The 24,877-nt window shown below is 39.3% G+C and overlaps 1 protein-coding gene across 1 annotated transcript; it reads left to right on the forward strand.

Moving 5' to 3' along the window:
- The first annotated feature begins 24,179 nt into the window (after positions 1-24,179).
- On the forward strand, positions 24,180-24,491 carry LOC129061701 (alpha-ketoglutarate dehydrogenase component 4-like). The gene has a single exon (XM_054562421.1). The coding sequence runs from the start codon at positions 24,180-24,182 to the stop codon at positions 24,489-24,491; it is 312 nt and encodes a 103-aa protein (XP_054418396.1).
- The last annotated feature ends 386 nt before the right edge of the window (positions 24,492-24,877 follow it).

The following is a 24,877-nucleotide window of genomic DNA, read 5'->3' on the forward strand; positions in this document are numbered from 1 at the left end:
TATGTAAGCTAGCATGACAGGCGTGGAATGGATATGACAGACACTGCTCCTGAGGTGAAGAAACAGTAAAAGGCATGTCATTTTTTTTTTCTTTTACATGTGTGATCAGATCGTAGAGTCACTATGTTGGATGGTGAGACGGAGCAGAAGCTGAAGCAGGGACAACCCGGCAATGCATCTGACGTACAGTAAAGAGAAACGAAAGAAGTTTAGAAATGGCGAAAATATGGACTCTTCCTTGTCAATGTGACCAGTCATCTCCCTGCCTTCAAGACAGGCCACAGCTGCCACGGAGGTGGGAACCGCTATTGGAGAGCAAGCCTGAGAGGGGCCTGCAGGAGCCCCCAGGGCCCCTGGTGAGCCCTGGCCGGCAGCACACTCGCGCGCGTGCAGGCTCAGGGGCTTAGGCTCCAGTACAATGAGGCACAAAAAGGGTCCATGCAGAAGCCCCTCCTCTGCCATCGGGAGGGGTGGAATACAAATTCAAGGGCAGGTGCCCTGACCGCTTCGACTCTGCTGCAGGTTTCTTCCATGTGTATATGGAGAGCTATCTGCTACTAGTAAACCTATGCAGATACTCTAAATTCATCTCTCTGCCAAAGAAAATGTAGCCTCTTGCTAAGAATAATCTGAGCATGAAATGGTTTTTCTGTCTAGTTTAAGCTGCTTCTGCAAATCACCAAAGTTGGAGTGGGCTGCAAGCATGTCAGAATGAATCCTCCCACTCCTACTGAGCAGGCCTAGAAAGATGCCCCGAGAGACAGCAACCGCCTATTAAAACATGATAGAGGGGTGGTTTGTCCAGCAGAAAATGGACAAGGATGAGATGAATTGGAACGCCCATCGCCCAGTGAGTGTTTGCACAATGAAAACTGCCCTCAGTACATAATGAAGCAGGCACACCAACTGGGCGAACTCCTTCAAAACTAAGTGATAAATATCTCACACTCATACCATGCATTGTGTTTTTAAGATGAATATGTAAGTACCGTTCATGCATGTTAAGCCAATTCTATCCATGGAAGATTTCTGATGCCAAAAATGAAGCATGTGGGAGATATGAAGACCAAGTGGAAAGAGCTTCATGTTAAGAGATTGTACCCCCCGGTTTTTAATTATCTTTGAATGCAGTCACTTACCTGATCCTGGAAGGGCCAGACACTTGCAAATGCAAAATAGATTTCGCACAGTACAGGAAGGAAGTCTGGGGGAGTATTCTGGGCTGTCAGGAGACAATCCAGTAATGAGAACAAAGTCTTCAATGAAGACAAACAGAATAAAAGGGCTCTGTTAAAATTACTGCAGCCATGCATAATAGCTGAGCTGCGAAGATACTACAGAAATGGTAATGAGTACAATAATGCTCTGAACTTGGAGTGTTTTTATTTAAAAGATTTTAATTAACCAGAAAATGAGCATTAATCCCAGTAACTTGGAAAATAACAACATGCCATCTTATTGCCACAAGCAAAAAGGTAAGGAAAAAAACAAGTAAATGTTATCAGGGAAAAGAAGTTCTTTGAAAAATTAGCAATTTGGAGCACTAGCTAGAAAATCTAGTACACCCACTTCTAAATGGTCAACTTAAAATGACTGTTATATTCTGAAATTTCTGCCCTTAAATTGCTGAGAACCCAGTTATATTCAAGGCTCTGATTTCAGAAGTTAAGTACATTGAATAAAATTTTCAATCATCCATAATTTACATTCTGAAAATATTAGTCCTTATTCCAATAATTGGGAAATCCAAAGAGCCAACAACAAGCCTCAGCTGTCTGCCACGTCCCCTGAAATATCAACGTAGTGGACACACACAATGAAGATGCCAAAGGGGACTTATTTACCTGTAAAGGTCTTGGCAAAAGCAATGGGGCCACGCCAAGTTCCCTACTGCTGCTCACAAGAAGTAGTTATTATTTTTATCCACCACATGAGCTACATTTTTCCCAACAGAAGAGGGCCTGGGTTTATTATATGAATAACAGAACAAACCTCAAAATTTGAAACTCATTGCCTTAAATCCTTCTGTTAACAATCTAGCACTTACAAAATGCAGGCATTGAAAAAGCAAACTTCTTTTTTAAGAAATTCTCCAGAATGTGCCCTGGCTGGTGAGGTTCAGTGGATTGAGTGCCAGCCTGCTAACCAAAGGGTTGCCGGTTCAATTTCCACTCAGGGCATATGCCTCGGTTGCAGGCCGGGTCCCTGGTTGGGGGCGCATGAGAGGCAACCGCACATTGATGTTTCCCTCCTTCTTTTTCCCTCCATTCCCCCCTCTCTAAAATTAAATAAAATCTTAAAAAAAAACCAAATAAATTCTTTAAAATGTCTCCACACCATTTTCCCCATATTTATACTTCGGATGTAGATTTCAAAGCTCAATGGCTATAATTCCTATTGTCATTGACAATCACATGATAGCTGGAGTTCCAGTCACAGACACTCAAACTGAACACATCCAACACTTGACATCCAACGTGCATCTTGCCCGAAGACTACTTCCCTTGGGTAATGAGCTGTAACTCCCCATCCTTTAGTCTCAAAGACTCTCTCTCACAAAATCAAATCTACTCAGATTCAAGAAACATCTCTTGAATCTGGCCTTTCTCCTCTATCCCTCAGTTCGGGCATCCAACTCTTTTCTCACTTGAAAAATTCCAATAATCTTAAAAGGTCTTCTCACTGCCCTGATTCTATTCATCTCCAGGCTTTTTCTCCTAAGAAATAATTAACAAACTTCTCATTCTTAAAAATTTCCACTGCCCTCCAAACAAAATTCATACTACTCACCACGCCCTTCACAATCTTGCTTTACTTTTATCTCCTTTTCTTACTATAAATAATCCATGTTTGGGACACATGGAATTCCTTAACATTTCTCATGTCTGCCATGAGAACTTCACAACCTCAATCGTTGTACCAGTGTTTTGACAAAACCATCCTTTGGCTGTGCAGGAAGGAGCCTGGCCCAGGTCCCCATGCTTTAGAGGCTCCTGCACTAACCCTCCACTGGCCACCCTCCGCCACAAGGCAGCCCATCTGTGGGGCCCAGGTTAGGTACCTGCCCAGAGGTTGCACAGTCCCTCGAGACCACACTCACAGTGCCCAGGGCTCCAGAGTTTTCTGTCCAAACAACCCAAGCCTGCTTCTAGGACCAGTGTGGGCCTCTTCCCATGTGCATCCTCCAGAGGGCAGCCCACACCACCAGCCTGATCCTTCCTAGGCCTGAGGGTAGCCACGAGACAGCTGCGTGTAGAGAGGCTGCAGTAAACCCAGTGTCCACACGTGGCACATGAGGCACCTTGTAATACAGGTTTGGAGCTGGGAGATGGGAAAAGCAGGGAAGAGGCTCCTAGCAAGGGGTCCCAGAGGACAGGGACCAGATCTTGCCATGCCTTTACATTCCTGCATGAACTCCTAAGTGTGCTAGAATTCAAAATTTTAATTTGGTCTTCCAGGTCATTGTAAAAATAAATTTACCAAGGTAGTAAAGTAAGTATTTTAATAGCTTATTATTTTGATTTGTAACTTTTAAATACTTAGATGTATAGCATTTGTACCTCTTTCTGTACTACTGTTCTGGGCCCTGAAGTAAACATTAGGCTTAGACCTGCTTTCCTATCCTGCCTCCTTGTATATGCCCGGTGAACTCCTATTCGGCCTTCAAAACCCATTGCAAATACCACTTCTTCAAGGAAGTCTTTTCATCTCTAAGACAGAGTTAATGACTCTGATTTAATTGGGACTTTTTACTGTAAACAGCAAGTAACATTTAGTTACACATGTAAAAAGTTCAATAGATGACATCCTCCTCACCCTCCCCTCCCCTCCCCCAACCTCCTCCAATAAAGCTAGGAGATTGGCTTGGCCAGGCCTGGGCCAGGAGGTAGGGTAGTCAGGTCCCCAGGTGGTGTGCTCAGCCATCTTCTGTCTGCCACTCAACCACATGATGGAATCCCTCCAGAGGAATTTCAAGCATAATGAGGAGCAGCCTTCGCCCAAAGAAATTAGATCTTCTAGTTCCCTCCATAGTCTATCACCAGTTATGTGAGCTAAGAGGCACTGGCAGGGAGGCTGCTGAGCTCCAAGCTTCACCTTGAGTCAGGGTGGCAAGGAGGAGCCAGACATCTTGTCCAGGGCTGGTCTGTGGAATTGACCAATGTCCTTTAGTATCAAGTTCTGAGCAGAGGCAGCTAAACATGTCAGGGACATTGTAAGGCTTGTAAAACACCCGAGGACATGAAAATTAGGATACAGATGGACTGATTTTATTTTTTTAATTATACACATATTTAAATAAGACATCTGAGGGTTTCCCTTTTCTGGCTCTTTTCCATTTGCAGCAAGTAGTGTATTTGAATCAATGCTTTATAAAAAAATTAGGTTACTCGCTATGATAATAGCTCTACTCATAAACTTTGTCATCGCCATACTTTCATAAAAAAGCATCTAAGGTCACTATTTCATTAAATGAATTACATTATCAGATTAATTAGGTTGCAGAAGACTTTTCCAGTAATTCCTATTGTCTGCCATGACTTCTGGGGATTGAATTGGAAGGGGTACCACCAGCAAGGGGCTTCCAGCTCCAGCAGATCTGTTTGGGAGCTCTGTTCAGTTTTAGTTCGTTCGTTCGTTCGTTTGTTTGTTCGATGAGAACTTAATAATTTTTTTTAACACTTCAGGAAAAGAGGGCTGATTGCTCAACATGAGAGACAAAATTGGAACGTGATCAGAGTGGCCAGGACAGGAATTGCGAATTGCGCTGCTCTGGGGTGATCTGACAGATGGGACGTGAGCGGGAACGCAGGCTCTCCTCTGGCGCGCACCACTCTCTCTCCTGGCTCCCGGGAAGGGCAGCCCCCTGTCAGTTAACACAACAGCAGCGAGCATCTGCAGAACAATAGATTTTGATTAGAAAAACACTAATGCCGTATCTATTTGTTAATTGGAGACTCTTAGCAATTTCTGTCAAACGTGGGATTCTTTTTTTTTAATTTCAGAGAAGTAATCACAGGCTCCTGAAAGTCAGTGCGAACTCTATCCATTCAGGCTTTTGTTTGCAGGATGTGAGGAGGGCTAGGAGGGGACCTCGAGAGGGATGTAATGGAGTAGTTCTCTTTCCAAGGGCACTTGAGAAAGCAAGTGTTGAGTTTACAGTTTTAATCATAAAGGACTAAAGACAACCAACTGAAAAGTTTTTGATCAAGAGGTTTACATTTTCAATATAAGCACTGGAATTGAGAGACCGAATTGCAAAACACATGCAGAAGCCACAATTTTTATTCTTTCACATGGACTCTGAATGTTTACTCGGTGTCTCAGAATTTTCACGTATTTATTGCCTACTGTTAAAATGAAGAATGGATAAGAAAGTCATCCAAATGAAGAGAAAATAAGGAAAGTAAAAGCCATGAAAGAATTATTTGAGGAAAGGGAGGTTGTTTTTGGTTGTCTGCTCTGAGAAAATAAAAAAATAAAACAAGAACATTTAACAGCCACTAAACAGAGAAATATGATACAGTAGAATAATTCTGATTTATCACCATTTGGGGGTGGGGGTTATCTCAGCTTCATTTCCGGTTAAGAACCTGGTAAGAGTCAGGCATGTCTGGGCATAACTGACAAATAGCTGGTGCGAGCCTGCCTGAAATTTCTTTGCCAAAGAAGTGAGTAGGTGTATTTTTGGTAACACCTTACCTTTATAAAAGAAGGATTCAGACACATTGAGCCTGACCCCGTGACAAAGAGAGATGCGACATGCAAATAACCACAGTCCCGTGTCTGTGTGTTGGATGATTCCCTTACTGCAGCTCCAAACTTGACTCATGGCTGGGTGCTCACAGGGCACTGGGCGGAAGGGACTGTGAGCTGCTTTCAAAGAAGTCTTGAGGAAAATTTAGGTAAGCTCACGTGGCAAAAGCAACTCTGGTTGGGGATTCCTCCGACAGCAAACACAAGGAGAGTCTCCTTCCCGCCTTGCCACCTGAACACCAAGCACCTCTGGTACTCTAGGGGGACTGGTGTTCCCACTGGGGTGGAGACTCATTGCCTGGAGACACCCAGTGGAGGGAGCACCCATCACCTGTCCAGACTTGCTATGGAGTATTTGTGAAGACACCCCCTGGGTACTCTCAGAATACCTGGTGGGTAAACCATTTGCAGGAGACTGAAGGTCAGACTAAGGGAAGGGGATCAAAAGCAATTATATATTCATTATATATTTCAGGTTTGCTTTTTTGTTGACTCTGATGTTGAGGTGAGTTAATTGCTGCCATCATTCTAACATCTTGCTAAATCTCAAAGCTTTCAATGAGTCATTCATTGCTGGTGATAAACTCAGACTATAAACAATTTAATAGCATTATACACTTTTAAAATTTTGGGCACTAAGCTTTCTTTCCCTACTACATATGCTGGTATGTCTAACTATGAAAGCACCTCAACAAATATAAGTCTTAACACACTTAAAAATGGTTTATGTTTATATTCAGTTTGGGATGTAATTATTTTTTCATCCCATGTCAGTTACCTGTTGTATAACAAATCACTCCAAAACTTAGTGGTTTAGACTACATAAATACTGAAATGTCTAAAATTAAAAAGGCTGATTATACCAAGTGTTGGCAAGGAACTGGAGCAGCTGAAACTGTCATACACTGCTCGTGGGGATGTAAGGTAGTGCAACCATTTTGAAAAGCAGTAAAAAACAACTGGCAGTTTCTTAAAATATTAAACATACACTACCATGTGATCCAACCATTCTACTCCTATATATTTACTCAAGAGAAATGAAAGCATACAGCCATACAAAGAAATGTGAATGTTTATAGCAGCTTTATTTTTTTATCAGCAAAAGCTGGAAACAATGGAAACGTCCAACCATGGGTGAACAAATAATCAAATTGTGGTATATTCATACAAAAGATTACTATTCAAGTAATAAAAATAAAAGTGAATGAACTACTAATACACCCAATAGCATCAATAATCTCAATTATGCTGAGTGAAAGAAGCCAGACCAAAAAAAAAAATTATACCATAAGAGTCCACCTGTAAAATTCTAGGAAATGTAAACTAGTCCTCAGTGACAGGAAGCAAATCAGTGATTGCATGGTTGGGAGGGGAGGGCAAAGAGAGGTTATGAAAGGGCACAAAGAAACCATTAGGGATAATACATACGCTCATTATTGTAAATGTAGTGATGGTTTTACAGATATACAATATGCTAAAAAATGATCAAATTGGACACTTTAAATATACTGCATATCAATTTTGCCTCAATTTTTTAAATTTTAAGTAAAAAATTGAAAAGAAATGCCAGAAGAAAATTTAGTGGCTTCAAACAAATAAAGCTAAATAAAATAATTGAATTTGCTCATAGATCTGCACAGTAAGCAGGGCTTGATGGGGAAGGCTCATCTCTGCTTCATGTGGCACCAGCTGTGACAACTCAATTGAGGGCTGGAGGCTCAGATTCCAAGTAGGCTCACTCGCATGGTGACAAGTTGGTACAGACTGTAAGCTGGGAGCTCAGTCTATTACAAGTGAACTACTACAGATGACATGAGCTTCCTGCTAATTGGATTCAAAAAGCAAGTGTCCAGAAAGAGAGCTTGGCTTTGGAAATAACAAAGCATCACTTCCATCAAACCTTAGTAATTGAGGCAGTCACAAAGGCACACCCAGGTTCATGGAAAGGGGAAATAGACTCTTGAGAGGAGCAGAAAATTCTGGAAGAGCACATGGAATAGGAATTATTGTTGAAGCTATTTTTTGGGAAATATTATTTAACAAAGTCCACCCTCTGGCTCAATAATTCACATTCCTCCCACATGCAAAATACACTCTCTCATTTCCAAGACCTCCAAAGTCTTATCCCTTGATGGTACTGGGTTCAGACTTGAGGTTCAGGATCACATCATCTAAATCAAATCCAGTGGAAAACCATTTCTTAAGAAATCAAATTTCTTCCAAATAAATACACATACTACATGATCTGGCCATCCATTCCTAAGAGAAATAAAAACAGATGGCCATACAAAGAGATAAAGCTCCATGGATGAAGTTCCTCAAGAAAGATCCCCACATGAAATTTCTCTTGATCTTAAAGCCCTTGAATTACAGAGAAAGTTACTTACCCCATGTACACCCAACATACAATGAATGATAGGACAGATATATAACTTCAATAAACACTCTTGTTCAAAAGAGAGAAAATGGAGACACACAGAAACCATGGCTCCACAGCAGTTCTGAAATCCAGTTGGGCATGTTCGCCAGTCCCTTGGTCAGGATTCAATTCTACCACCTGTGTAAAATTTGCTACAGCTCTTAATTATACCCTAGGAGTGGGTGTGCCATGGTTCTGGAAGAGCACATTATTGTGGCCATTTTTAAAAAATAAAATATGCCACATGTTCCTTTTTATTTGCTTATGTTTTTGAATATTTAAAATGTTTTTATGGTTCAGAAGTCAATGCTATATAAAAAGGCATACTCAGAGAGGCTTCATTCTCATTTCTATCCCTATAAATAACTTTCAAATTAACGTTTAGTTTATCCTTCCAATTTCTCTTTTAAATCACATACACATATATACACATACATACCACACACATTCTTACTGGCAATTCTTTATTACTCAGAATAGATACTATATATATGTATATATATGTGTGTATATATGTATGTATATATGTATGTATATGTATATACATGCACACACACAGAGGTAGTACATATAGCCTTGTACTTGCTACATTATCCTTCATCAAAATCTTCCTCATTGTCTATTTATGATTGTATAGTATTCCATTGTATGCTTGTACTAGAGTTACTTCAATTGGTCTTTTATGAATAGACTTTTGTTGTCAAGCTTTTATTTTTGGCCATTCTGATAGTTAAGAAACAGTATCTCAGTATAGTTTTAATTTTAATAACTTTATGTTTAGGAAAAATTTATATATTTTTTCTGTGAAGGGTCTGTTAGTCTTTTGACCATTTTTCTATTGGTGTTTCTAAATTTTAATAATTTCTTTTAATTTTAGCAATTCTTTGTATACTAGAGAAACTCATCCTTTATCTATGATGTTTGTTGAAAATAATTTCTGCCAGTTTTTCTTTTGTCTTTTGATTTGCTTACTGTATTTTCCACCTGGACAAAAGATTTCTTTACCCCAGTAATATAGTAAATTTCATCTATGTTTTCTTTTGATTATAAAGAGAAACAAATTATTTTAACAGTAAATAAATTGGATCACATGACTGTGTAGAAAAAACATTTGTGAACCTAGTACTTCCCTTATACATCTTTAGTAAGATATATTCTTATCAATCGCATTGGTGTTTTAATTCTGGGATGTTTTGATATTTATCATAGGATAGAGCAAGTAAATTATTACATTTGAGTGATTGGGAGAGAGCAGATACCTGCCACACACATTCTCAACCTCACTAATGACCTAGCCACAGCTGTGTGATGATTGCACACAACCCTCAAAGCAATTCATACTGACATTTCACCTCAAGAATGTGCCACCTGCCCCTAACTTCCTGCCTGAGCTCCTTTTCTGATATTGTTCACATACTGTAAATCAGGGCACCAGGTGATATAACACCCCATCAGGGGTGTCCAAACTTTTGGCATCTCTGCGCCACCCTGGAAGAAGAAGAGTTGTCTTTGGCCACACATTAAATACATTATGCCACATAATCACACAAAAATACCTCACAGTGTTTAAGGTAAATTTACAATCTCATGTTGGGCCACATTCACAGCCATCCTGGGGTGCATGTGGCCCACAGGCTGCAGGTTGGAAGTAAGTAATTCTCAACCAATGGGGACAGGAGCCAATAGAAAAATGTCTCTCCCTTTTGTCCCTTGGACAAACAACTCTAAGGCAGATATTTTATACTACTCAGAAGATCTCGTGAAATTAAGCACTAATCACCTATAGAAGTGACCAGTTCATTGATGTATTTGCTTGGGGATTTCCCTTGTTCCCTGTTTTAGTCCCCCTGGTTCCTCACTCTTGCTCCCTGGCATCACTTCCCAAATAAGTTACCTGCATTGCGAGCCCTCAGGCTCTGCTTTTGGGAGGACCCCAGGGTAGGATATTGCTTAGAGAATAGCTGCATCATCAGCATTGGCTGGTGTGGCTCAGTGGATTGAGTGCTGGCTTGCAAACCAAAGGGGTGCTGGTTCGGTTCCCACGCGGGCCACATGCCTGAGTTGCTGGTCAGGTCCCAGGTAGGGGGCGCATGAGGGGCAACCAAACATTGACGTTTCTCTCCCTCTCTTTCTCCTTCCCTTCCCTTCTGTCTAAAAAATAAACAAACAAAATTAAAAAACAAAAAAAGAATAGCTGCATCATTGGGCTTATGCTGGGAACCAATGAACTCCAAATTTTTTATCATCTGAGAAAAATAAACCTTAATTTGTTTGCTGTTACTTGCAGCCAAAAGCATTTCTCACTAACACAGGTACACAAAGGGGACTAGCAGAAGCTAAAGCTGAAAGTATGGAAAAGGACCAAATAACAAAGGGAGCCATAAGGCAGAATGAAATGTTTGTACTTTATTATCTGGAATGAATCCAACTTTTCTTTTCTGGATGACTAGCTGGATGGTTTGAGCATCCACTAGCGCAGAGGGAGATACAGATGGTGAGATAGGGAAACTGAGCTTGAACTGAGACATGTTAAATTTGCAATGCCTCTATGTGGTGTCAGATCTAAACCTAGCAACGCTCAAGGAAAAGCTATAAATGAAGCAAGTTTAATTTTTTCTGCAGTTACTCACTTTTGTCTTTTTGCCAAACTTAATTCTGATTTTTTGTTCCTGTCATGTTCCCTCCTGCCTACACTTCTTTTTTTTGTAATGGTACAATATTATTTTATTATTAGTCACAACCTATGAAAAATCTACTTCTACAATTACTTTATATTGTTTACAAAAGGCCACATGAATTACTTCTACAATTTAATTTCATAGTTTGGAGACATAGAATCTATTATTTAAAATCAGGATATTGCTGAATTATCATTGGCTGAATTCACATATGATCCCATTGGCAAAAAGATTCATCAAAAGTGAGCATTCATAAGACTTCAGATTTGATAAGTAGTCTTAATGTTGAATCACATTGTAGCAATTTGAAGGGAGAATATACTTGGAGTCTTTTATGTACAAAACCTATTGAATTGAGTATTTTTACATATTTCACCTAAAGCAAATTAAAATACTATGTGGCTAAGATGTCATGATTTATGCTTTATAATATATGCAAACTTCTCTTACAAGGCTGGAGTGAAGATGGATTGTAGCACCTGCCTTGGCCTTTTAAACAGTGTCTCTCTGGACAGTCCTTCTCTGGATGTTTCCTCTTGGAATCCAGCTGTCACGCTGTGGGAAGCCCACGGTACAGGAAAACCACATGTAGACACTCTGGGCAACAGCCAGGCTGAGCCCCCAGCCAAAGGGCGCCAAACAACATCTGACCACAACTGAATGACAGCCTCCTCCAAAGGGACTTCCCAGACAAGCCCTTGGGAACTTTTAATCTAGAAAATTATGAACACAATAAAGTGGTTGTCTCACGGTACTAAATTTTGGGGTAATTTATTACACAGCTATAGATAATAGGAATGCTACCTTAATGTAGATCTTAAAGAAAGTCAAACTTCTCAGACCTAAGAGATCTTATCTACTATTAGCACTATTTCCACTTAATGGTCTTTCTTATTGACACTGTTATGGAGGTTTATGGATTAACTTTTAAAGGATAAAATGTCTGAATTTTTAGGCATTTTTAATAAAATGTCTAATGTTAATAAAGTGTTTGAGTCTTCCTTTTTTGCCCTGGTTTTCTGTTGCAATGGTGAAAATATGACCAATAACTGTAAGCAATCAGCAAAAGATTTACCAAAAATGTTTGTTCTCTTGTTTCTTTGTGGCAAATACTATAGATTTCCAAACAAAATACTTGATGGAGGGTAAGCAGACTTCTAAGACAAAAAAAATACATAAAGCTCTTCAAGAAGAATTTAGAGATTGTAATCAAAAGTACTCAAAATAATAGGATGGCTAATTACCTCATTAGTAAAATTATGAATCAAAGATACAATTTAAAAATAAAATAAATAAATGCTCTCTGGCATCACACATGTAAGACAAAGAAAAGTTTCATGTCAAAAATGAAGCCCAAGCCCTTGCCAGTGTGCTCAGTAGACTGGAGCTTCGTCTCATTCACCGAAAGACTAGGGTTCCATTCCTGATCAGGGCACATACCTAGGTTGTGGGTTTGAATCCTGGTAAGGATGCTATAGGAGGCAACCAATTGGTATTTCTCTCTCAAATTGATGTTTCTCTGTCTCTTGCTCTTTCCTTCTTTCAAAATCAATGAACATATTTTTTTTAAAAAAGCCCAATTTTTCACAAACGATACCCAGAGATGGTAAGTTTGATAGTATGAATTTTTAGAAAAATAATCTATACTCACTTACTATTTTCCAATGTCCTATACCTAGCTTATCAATATGACGATTGGGAAATAAATCATTTAAGACAGAGAAAAATAAATACTTATAAATGATACTGGACCCTTCCTCCACTTCCATTTTTAAAGGGACAAAGAAATGAGATACTATTTATACTATTGTACAGAGAAGAAAGATAAGATTCCAGAAATTAAAGTGTCAAATAACAAGTTCATACTGTTCTGAAAAATCCCTGTAACCAATAAGCATAAATTCTTCTCTCCAGCTAGGCTTGTATGACCTAGTCTTTAAGGAAAAATACTCTGTCACTGCATCCCTTTAAGAAGGGCCGCCTGGGAGTCAAAATAATTCTTGTGATAGGACAAATTTTTCTCTTAAAAATGGGAGAATTTATTATCTTGCTTAGAAATATGAAAGACTAATCATAATGGGGAAAGGTGTGCGTTCGGTGATTTTTCACCTTGGTTATTTTGGGGAAACATAGTCTAGAGAAGGTCCAGAGCCCAGTGGGCTGTCGGCCACTTCCAGCATTTAGCAATGGGACTCATTGTAGGAAAACCTGTCTTGGCCACATCAGTAACCTCAGACCCATGCTTTACAGAAATAATCCTTGTCTTCTGCAACCATTCGTCATATACTAATTACACTGGCCATTTTCACATCCTGTAATCTTTTAGAGGTCACTGCAAAGCTAATGGTTCCTGACCAGAAGCAGTCATGGGCTTGGGCCCTGTCAGTCACAGGGAAGAGAGAAAGAAAGAAAAGGCATAGATTCAAACAAAACTGACTATTCCTTGTCTCAGTGGCTCATTTTTCAGCTTCCTTACTGATTCATCTCTGGAAAAAGAAAATGCTTCTGAGTCTCACACTAGGAGCGAGAACACACAGAATTCTTGTCAGGGAGGAAGAGGACACACTTCATGATATAATGCTGTATATTATTGGCCATGGAAAGATTTGGAAAATCTTTCACCTGTTGTGTACATAGAAAATGAGGCATTGTGGCTAAATTTCTTGGTTGTGAAATTCATACGCCTCTTCTAAAAAGAGAGATTTAAGGATCAAAAATGGTTGCAGTGAAGGTGGATGTTACACTCATCACCTCCCAGGACCAAACTGGAATTACAACGAAAATGTAAAACATTCAACCTGAATAACCAACTGAAGGCTAGCTGAAGCAAAGCCTTATAACTAAAAATTTACAAAAGAAGATCCCAGAGGGATATCTCAGCTGCAAGGATTGCCCTTAAGAATGTGGGTTCTCAACACCAAGCTGGGCTCCCCAGCCCAGAACACCAGAGCCAGGAATAGGCACCCACGTAAGAGCTGGCCGTGAAAATCAGTGGGGATTCTGTCCACCAGAGAGAGAAGGCAGACTGCTAGAGACACAGGCACCCTCTTCAAAAGCCATTGCACAAAATCTCATTTGTAGCCACTCATCGTGGGCTCTGGCACAGAGAGGGTAGAGCACACTAGTTACATGAGGAGAAACTGAGGTTTGTGTCTCCAGGTAGAGAGCTGAACGGACAACTGCCAGAATCCCCGTGCTGAGTCCCTCTCCCACACTGTGGACACCATCTTTATTGGATAGAGCACTCCCCACCATAAGACGTCAGCCAGGGGAATGCAATAATCCCACAACCTGGGCTCTGTGTCTCACCACCCTGCGAAGCTTGTGCGCTGCTGAGGAGTCAGCTGCTTGGGCCAGGGCAGAGAGGTCTGGGCAGGCTCACAGGTTGTCAGTGACTGAGTTGTGTGGCTTTGAAATAGGACAATTTACCCCACTATTCCATAGATCTGACTGGTGCTTCCACCTCACAAGAGACCTCCTAGGACCACTCTCTAGGCCTCTGGTGGCCCCACCCTCCTGGCTTTGACTTCAACTGGTTCTAACCTCCTACCAAGGTCTGGGCAGAATCCAGGACAGACTGAGTTGTGCGGTTTTGATGCAGGGGCTACTCCCTCTACTTTCTCCTAGCTTGACTAGCACATCCCCTTCACAGGAAATCCACTAGCCCCATGCTCCTGACTCCCTGCAACCCATTCTGCTAAGATCAAGCCCTGGGTAGACTCTGAACAGACTGAGTTGTGTGGCTCTAGGAGGAGGGATACTTTTTCCCTCACATGCCAGACCAGTGCAGATCTATCACCACACACAGCCAAATCTTGGTCTGTTTGGGCCCGAAAACTCTGCTGGCCTCACCCTGATGACTCCCTGAGAGCCCAATCCAACACAAAGATGTGTGAACACCCAGCATTTGGCAGCTATATGTGGTATACCCTGGGACATTTGCTAAGTGCCTCAGACTCAGCCTGGCACAATTTGAACCTGTATCAATCTGGTAAACATGACTCACCTCTACCTGGTGACTCACTGAGTAGCTACCTCAAGCAACTTCACTACAGCCAGAGGCTCTTTTAGTGATAGAGCCTAACAGGCAGCCAGCAAGTGGAGGTAGGTGGAGGCAGATCTCAGGATCCCTTGGGACTTTTCCTGACCTACCCCCAGGCCCAGTGCTGGTAAAAACTGGCTGTGGTGCACAGCTTGGACCTACCCACTCACATCCAGGCCAAGCAGAGGCAGCCATTAACTGTGGATCATTTTGTATCTCCAAACAGGTTTTCTGGAACCAGTTATAGGAAGCATCTAAATTGACTTTCACCAGAGACCCTCCCAAGAGGCCCCAGAACCAACAAACCCAGTGCTTCAGACAACATCAGAGCAGGATCCAATTGGCTTCACATGTGGCACCAGACCCTACTGAGGTGAATTCTTCTTCAGGTGGTCAGCACCTACATAGCAACTTGGGGCTCACTCTCATAGTCAGCCAGCCTGATGGTCAACCCCACACATGAATGGGCCAATAGCAATCAAAACTCAATTATAATGGGAGGGCCCACCTAACCCATACAAGGGACATTCCTGGAGCACACAGCTCAGGTGATCAAGGAGGCTGAACCACTGGGTCCCATAGAAAATGTATTATATAAAGCCACCTTACCACTGAGAGTCATAGCAGGTCTACCTAATACATAGAAACAAAGAGGCAGCAAAAACAGGTAGACAAAGACAAACCTCAAATGGAGGAGCAGGAGAAATCTTCAGAGAAATAGCCAAATGAAAATGAAGGCAAGCAATTTACCCGATATGAAGTTCAAAAAAATGGTTATAAGGATGATCAAGGAACTTAGTGAGAACTACAACAGCATTAAAAAGGATATAGGAACCATAAAAAAATCCAGTCAGAAATGAAGAATACACTAGAAGGAATAAACAGTAGGCTGAATGAAGCAGGAGATGAAATCATGGATTTGGAAGACAAAGTATTAGAAAACACTAAATCAGAGAAGAAGAAAAAAAGATTTTTTTAAGAAACAAGGATAGTTCAAGGGATCTTTGGGAATAACATGAAGCATAACAACATTCACATCATAGGAGTACCAGAAGGAGAAGAGAGAGCACAAGAAATCAAACCTATTTAAAGAAATAATGACCAAAAACTTTCCTAACCTTGTGAAGGAAAAAGACACACAAGTCCAGGAAGCACAGAGAGTTCCAAACAAGAAAAATATAAAGAGGCCCACACCAAGACACGTAATTGAAATGGCAACAGTTAAACACAAAGAGATAATCTTTTGAGCAGCAAGAGAAAGTTAGTTACCTACAAAGGAGCTCTCATAAGACTGTCAGCTGATTTCTCAACAGAAACATTTCAGGCCAAAAGAGACTAGCCTGAAATATTCAAAGTGATGAAAAGCAAGGACCTGTAACCAAGACCACTTTACAGAACAATGCTATCATTTAAAATTGAAGGAGAAATAAAGAGCTTCCCAGACAAGAAAATGCTAAGAGTTTGTAACTACCAAACCAGTATTATAGGAAGTATTAATAGCCTTCTTGAAGGAGAAGGAGGAGAAGGAGGAGGGGGAGGACGGGGTGAAGAGGAAAAAGAGGAGGAGGAAGTGGAAAGAGAAGGAGTAAGAGGAGGAGGAGGAAGAGGAGGAGGAGGAAGAGGAGGGGAAGGAATTAAGAACATAGTTAAAATAATAAAATGGCAATAAATATGTACCTGTCAATAATCACTTTAAATGTAAATAGCTTAAATGCTTCAATCAAAAGACCTAGGGTAGAGACTTCAAGATGGTGGAGGAGTGAATGGAAGTCACACTGACCTTCTTCCAGACCAATCTGGAATTACAACTATAATGTGTATAAATCACCTGGAACAAACAACAATAGCGAGAGAGGAGCCTTATAACCTTGGACAGACAGAAGAATCAGCTTTACCACAACCTAACTGGTAAGGAGTGTGGTAGAGACTTGAGAAGGTGGGCAGGGTATACACAGGCAGCAGCACTAGAGAAATATTGAAACAGCCAGTTGGATTCCCCTGACAAGAACAGGGTCTAAACCATAAGCAGGGATCTCCAGCCAACAGCACCCGAGCCCCAATATTACACAGATAACAACCAGCTGTGAAAAGTGGCAAGATTTCTCTCTGCCAGAGATAGGCAGCTGGAGATGTAAAGAGCCTTTTAAAGGGCCAACACATAAATTTTATTTGTAACCACTTACCCTGGGCTCCAGAAAAGTTGGGGGCAAAGTGGGCTAGGGACACCTGAGAGAGATTAGGGAACAGAGGCTTTGGGGAGAGAACTGAGAGAGTAGCCAGCTCTCTCATCCCCCATATGGCACCAGCGATCTTGCCCAGGCAGACCACTCTCCTGAGTGGCAACAGTATAGGAGGACACAATAGTTCCGCCCTCAGGAGGCTCTGCCCTGGTCCAATGGTGCTAACACCTGACTGCTGAGTATAGAGTGGCACTCACAGATAGTAGATCCCTGGCTAAAGGGGGCACACAGTGGTCTAGAGACACTTGAGGAGAGATTGGAGACAGAGGCTTTGGAGAGAGAGCTGAGAGGAGCCAGAGGGATCCTGGTGCTGACTCCTCCCCCATACAGCAACAGCCATCTGGCTCAGACAGACCACTGCGCTGAGCAGCAGCAGCATAAGATGATTTAATAACCCCACCCCCAGGAGGGACTCTGCCCTGCCCTGTGGTGTCTAAGCCTGCCTGCGGAGTGCAAAGTGACTAGATTAATAGCTGAAGGAGACAGCCACAAACAGTAGATTCCTGGAAGTCTTGAACAGGTGGCCTAAGGTCAGACATCATCAGAGCAGATCCAGAAAGTAAAAACAGTGGTCTCCAACCACAGAAGTTCACACCACAAAGTCAGGATATCAAGACAGATCAACTTAAGAATCAGAAGCAAAAGAGAAGAGTCTCACAAATAATGGGAAGACAGAGGAATACCCCCCACTCGAAGGGAAAGGAGGAATCCCCGCAAAGAGAACTAAATGAAATAGAGGCAAGTAAACTATCAGATATTGAGTTCCATACAACACTTCTAAGGAAGCTCAATGAGCTCAGTGAGTTCAGAGAGAATTACAAAACACTACAGGGAAACTATGAGGAACTTACTGCAAACTATATCAGCATGAAAAAGGACATAGAAACGATCAATAAGAGACAAGGGGAAATGAAGAATACAGTTTCTGAATTGAAGAACACAGTAGAAGGACTCAAATCAGGCTAGATGAAGCCAAGGATCAAATCAGTGAGCTGGAGGATAAGGTAGAAAAAAGCTCCCAGAAAGAGCAAGAAAATGAAAAAAGACTCAGAAAGAATGAAGAGGTGTTTGGGGAAATGCAGGACAATCTGAAACATAATAATATCCATATAATAGGGATACCAGAAGGAGAAGAACAGGAGGAATGGATGGAGAACCTGTTTGAAAAAGTAATGATGGAAAACTTCCCTAATTTGAGGTGGGAAAAAGTCACACAGGTCCAGGAAGCACAGAGGGTCCCATTCAAGAGGAACCCAATGAGGCCCTCTCCAGGACACATCATCATTAAAATGGCAAATATCAAATACAAAAAGAGAATCTTAAAAGCAGCAAGGGAAAACAGGTAGTAACATACATGGGAGCCCCCATATGGCCAGCAACTGACTTCTCAACAGAAACACTGCAAGCCAGAAAGGAATGGCAAGAAATATTCCAAGTAATGAAAAGTAAAGGCCTGCAACCAAGACTACTCTACCCAGCAAGGCTCTCAATGAAAATGGAAGGTGAAATAAGGAGTTTCTCAGACAAAAGAAGGCTAAAAGAATACACCTCCACCAAACCAGCATTGCAAAATATGCTAAAGGGACTACTTTAAAAAGATGAAGAAAAAGAGTCTATGAATACCCAGTTTCTTTCACAGTCACCAATACTTGATATTACCAGTATTTTTAATACTTATTAATCTGGTAGTGACAATGATGTGTTATTTTAATTGTTACTTTATTATTTGTTGAAACTGAACTTGTTTTTATATATTTCTTGCATATATCTATTATTTTTAAAAAGCTTTAAATGACTTTTTGGTATTCTTTATCCATTTTTTGATTAAATGTTTGTAGAATTCTTTTCCCTAAAAAAATTATTAATCCTTTTTTGGATGTGCTGCAAATACTTTCCTCTTCTATTACTTGTCCTTTAACTTTTTTTATATGTATATTACTATATAGTCTTAAATGTTTAATATAGTCATATTGTCAATATTTTACTTTATAGCTTCTGGCTTTGAATATTTTACTTCAGGGTAAGAAAATAAGAAAAAATATTAGTTTGTATTTTCTCCTAAAACTCTTTAGATTTTACCATTGGATTTTAACTCACCTGAATATTTTTTGTAGAATAAGTAAAATAAGGCTCTATATTTGTTTTATTTCAAGTAATAGTGGTCCATGAACTTTATTTTGTTGAATAAGCTTTATTTTCCCCATTGATTTGAAATATCAATTTAATCATATATTACATTGTTAGACTGATATATGCATTTGTTTCTAGAATGCTTATTTTATTTCATTGATCTACCTGGTTATTTCTGTGCTGGTGTCATGCTCATCAAAATAAGAAGCTTCTGCATGACTAGAGAAAAACATCAACAAAATTAAGGGAACCAACCTTATGGGAAAATATATTTGCCAATGAAACCTCAGACATGGTTTGATCTCCAAAATATATAAAGAACTCACATGACTCCACTCCAGTAACATAAACAATCCAATTAAAAAATGGGCAAAGGACCTGAACAGACACTTCCCAAGGAGGGCATACACAGGGCCCAGACACAAATCAAAGGATGCTCAGCATCACTAGCCATCAGAGAAATGCAAATTAAAATGACAATGAGCTACCCCTTCACATCAATCAGAATGACCATCATAAACAAATCAACAAACAACAAGTGCTGGTGTGGTTGTGGAGAAAAGGGAACTGTATGTAGTGCACTGTTGGTGAGAATGCAGACTGATGTAGCCACTGTGGAAAACAGTTTGGAAGTTCCTCAAAAAACTAAAAATGGAACTGCCTTTTGACCCAGTGATTCCACTGCTGGGATTATACCGTAAGAATCCCAAAACACCAATTCAAAAGAACCTATGCACCCCAATGTTCATAGCAGTGCAATTTACAATAGCCAAGTGCTGGAGGCAACCTAAGTGCCCATCAGTAAATGATTGGATCAAAAAACTATGGTACATTTACACAATGGAATACTATGCAGCAGAAAGAAAGAGCTACTACCCTTCATGGCAGCATGAATGGAACTGGAGAGCATTATACTAAGCAAAATAAGCCAGGCGGCAAAAGACAAATACCATATGATCTCACTTATAAGTGGAACCTAATCAACAAAACAAACAAGCGAGAAAAATATAACCAGCAACATTGAAAAAAAAAAAGCAAACTGATAGTAGCAAGAAGGAAGGAGGGAGGGTGTAACGGGGAAAAGAAGGGGAAGGGTGAAATCAAAGAATATGTATAGAGGAACCATGGACAAAGCCAAAGTGGGGAAGGATTGAGGGTGGGAGGCGAGGGTGGGTGGGTCAGGGGAAAGTTGTGGCAGGAAAATGGAGACAAATGTATTTAAATAAAAAAATAAAAATAAATAAAAAGACCTAGGGTACCCAATGGATAAGAAAAAAGGACCCATATATATGCTGTCTTCAAGAAGTCCACTTTTAGAACAAAATATACACCCAGACTAAAAGTAAAGGGATAGAAAACGATATTTCATGCCAATGGAAAAGAAAAAAAGCTATGGTAGTAATACTTATATCGACAATATATACTAAAACCAAGACTATAGTAAGAGACAAAGAAGGACAATACATCATGATAAGGGGAACAATCCAACAAGAGGATATAACTTTTTTAAACATTACTGCACCCGACATAGGGGCACCTAAATATGTAAAGTAAATCTTGATGGACATCAAGGGAGATAATGACAGAAATACATTCATAGAACGGGATTTTAACACCTCAGTGACTTCAATGTATAGATCCTCCTGAAGGAAAATCAATAGGAAACAGTTGCCTTAAATGATACACTAGAGAAGATGGATTTAATTGATACCCTCAGAGCATTTCACCTCAAAGTAACAGAATATACATTCTTTTCAAGTGCACATGGAACATTTTCTAGGATAGATCACATGTTAGGACACAAAACAAGTCTCAAATTTAAGAAGATTGAAATAATATCAAGCATCTTCTCTGATCATAATGGAATGAAACTAGATATCAATGATAAGAAAAAAACTGAAACACACACAAAGACATGAAGACTAAATAACATGTTACTAAATAGTGAATGGATTAACAATGAGATCAAGGAAGAAATCAAAAGATACCATGAAACAAATGAAAATAAGAACACCACATCCCAAAATCTATGGGACATAGTGAAAGCAGACCCAAAAAGGAAATTCATAGCATTACAGACCTACCTCAAGAAACAAACAAACAAACAAAAAATCAAATAAACACTCTAACTTTACATTTAAAGGAATTTGAAAAAGAACAACAAACAAAGCCCAAAGTGAGTAGAAGTAAATAATAAAAATCAGAGCAGAAATAAACTAAATAGAGTCTACAAAAACAATACAAAACATCAGTGGAACTAAGAGCTGGTTCTTGGAAAAGATAAACAAGATTGACAAACATTTAACAAGAAAGAAAGAAAGAGAAAGAAAGAAAGAAAGAAAGAAAGAAAGAAAGAAAGAAAGAAAGAAAGAAAGGAAGGAAGGAAGGAAGGAAGGAAGGAAGGAAGGAAGGAAGGAAGGAAGGAAGGAAGGAAGGAAGGAAGGAAGGAAGGAAAAGAAAGAGAGAGAGAGGAAGGAAGGAAGGAAGGAAGGAAGGAAGGAAGGAAGGAAGGAAGGAAGGAAGGAAGGAGAGAGAGAGAAAGAAAGAAAGAAAGAAAGAAAGAAAGAAAGAAAGAAAGAAAGAAAGAAAGAAAGAAAGAAAGAAAGAAAGAAAGAAAAGGAAAGAAAAAACACAAATAAATAAATTTAAAATTTAAAACAAAGTAACAACTGACACCAAAGATATACAAAGTATTGTAAGGAAATATTATCAACAATTACACGTCAACAAATTAGACAATCTGGATGAAACAGATAAATTTATAGAAACATACAGTCTTCCAAAACTGAATCAGGAAGAATCAGATAATCTGAGTGGACAGATTACAACTAATGAAATTGAAGCAATAATCCAAAAACTCCCAACAAACAAGAGCTCTGTGCCAAATCGCTTCACAGGTGAATTTTACCAAACACTCAAAGAAGAACTAATGACCTCTCCTTTTAAGACTTGCAAAAAGTTCAAGAGGAGAGAAGACTCTCGAGCTCCTTTTACAAGGCCAGCATTATCCTAATTCAAACTAAGGACACCACAAAAAAAATAAAATTATAGGTCAATATCCCTGCTGAACATAGATGCTAAAATACTCAACAAAATATTAGCAAACTGGATCCAGCAAAACATTTAAAAGATCATACACCATGATCAAGTGGGCTTTATTCAAAGGATGCAAGATTGGTACAATATCCTCAAATCAATAAAAGTGATACACCATATAAACAGAATGAAGGATAAAAATCACATAATCATGTCAACCCAACACCCATTTATAAAACTCTCAGCAAAATGGAAATACAGGAAATATACCTCAACATAATAAAGGTCACATATGACAAACCCAAGCCAACATCATACTCAACGGGGCAAAAACTAAAACTGTTCCCATTAACATCATGAACAAGACAGGGATGTCCACTTTAACCTCTCTTATTCAACATAGCACTAGAAGACCTAGCCACAGCAATCAGACAAGAGGAAAAAAATAAAAGGCATCCCAACTGGGAAGGAGGAAGTAAAAATGTCATTATTTGCAGATGGCATGATACTGTATACAGAGAACCCTAAAGATTCCACCAAAAACTGCTAGAACTGATAAATGAATTTAGTCAAGTAACAATATAAAATAAATGTCCAGAAATCAGTTACATTTTTATGCACCAATAATGAACTATCAAAAAGGGAAACCAAGAAATGACTCCCATTTAAATTGCGTCAAAAAATAAAATACCTAGTAATAAATTTAACAAATGATGTAAAGTTGCTGTACTAAGAAAATTATAAGATACTGAAAAAACAAAATGAAAATGAAAGAAATGAGTGCAAGCATATATCATGTTCATGGATAGGAAGAATTAATATCATTAAATATCCATACTACCTAAAGCAATCTATAGATTCGACACTATTTTTATTAAGATATAAATGGCATATTTCACAGACCTAGAACAAATATTCCAAAAATTTATATGGAACCACAGAAGACCCTGAATAGCCATAGCAATCTTGAGAAAGAAGAACAAAGTTGGAGGAATCATGCTACCTGATATCAAACTATACTACAAGGTCATACTAATCAAAATAGCATGTTACTGACATAAAAGTAGACATGTAGATCAATGAGACAGAATAGAGAGCCCAGAAAGAAATCCACACCTTCACAGTCAATTAATATTTGACAAAGGAAGAAAGAATCATACAATGGGATAAAGTTACTTTATTCAATAAACAGTGTTGGGAAAATTGGACAGATACATGAAAAATAAAGAAACTAGACCACTGTTTTACACCATACACAAGAATAAACTCAAAGTGGATTAAAAACTTAAATGTTAGACTTGAAACCATAAAACTCCCAGAAGAAAACATAAACAGTAAAATCTCAGGCATTTCTCATGGCAATATTTTTTTCTGACATACCTCTTTGGGATAGGGAAACAAAAGAAAAAAAATAAACAAATGGGACGACATCAAACTAAAGTTTTTGCACAGTTAAAGGAACATAAACAAAAGACAACCCACTGAATGGGAGAACGTAATAGCCAATGATATATTTGGTAAGAGGTTAATACCTAAAATTTATAAAGAATTTGTACAACTCAACATTAAGAAACCCCCAAATAATCCAATTAAAAATGGGCTAAGAACTTGAATAGACACTTCTCTGAAGAGGACATACAGATAGCCAATAGACATATGAAAAGATGCTCAACATCACTAATTATCAGCGAAATGCAAATTAAAACTACAATGAGATATCACCTCACACCTGTCAGAATGGTTTTCATCAATAAATAAACAACCAGTGTTGGGGAGGATGTGGAGAGAGGGGAACTCTCATGCGCTCTTTGTGGGAATGCAGATTGGTGCAGCCTCTGTGGAAAACAGTATGGAGTTACCTTTAAAGATTAGAAGTGGAGATGATGGGCAGGAAGATGGTGTCTGCTATCAGGGTCGTTCAGGTAATCAAGCCACATACTCCATTAATAAGGTTCCCTAACAGAAGAGACCATCCTAAACTCACTGTATCAGAAGTTTTGAGATCCTCAGGATTACCATCTCACTCTTCTTCAATTTCACAGCATTTTAAAGGAAGTGAATCGCCAGATTGGCTGGTGCATCAGGGTCCACCAGACACTGCAGAAATAATAAAAACCTTACCTCAGAAATATAGAAGGAGACCTATGTCTCAAGAAGAAATCGAATTTATCCAATGTGGGGGTCCAGAATAATCACTGACACTGGCTGCTCTTTGTCATCAGACAAAAGAACAGTCTTTACAATAAAGGACTTCGGAAATGACAAACGAGAAATTGTACACTAAACAACTTTAATAAATATTTCTGTAAACAAAAAAAACCTACATAGAAAATTTAGATGGACAATTATATCTCATAATTTATGTATCTTGGTCAGCTTTTCCACAAGCTTACCTAATTGTTTATATACTTTATATTTATTAAAGTACACATCTAGAAAAAAAATTAGAAGTGGAACTGACTTATGACCCAGTGATTCCACTTCTGGGAATTTATCTGAAGAAACCCAAAACACTAATTTGAAAGAATATATGTACTACTATGCTCATTAGAATGTTATTTATAAAAGTCAAGATTGG

This window comes from Pteronotus mesoamericanus, unplaced genomic scaffold (assembly GCF_021234165.1).
Source record: "Pteronotus mesoamericanus isolate MK-2021 breed Mesoamerican mustached bat unplaced genomic scaffold, CSHL_Meso_final scaffold_651, whole genome shotgun sequence".
Lineage (NCBI taxonomy): Eukaryota > Metazoa > Chordata > Mammalia > Chiroptera > Mormoopidae > Pteronotus > Pteronotus mesoamericanus.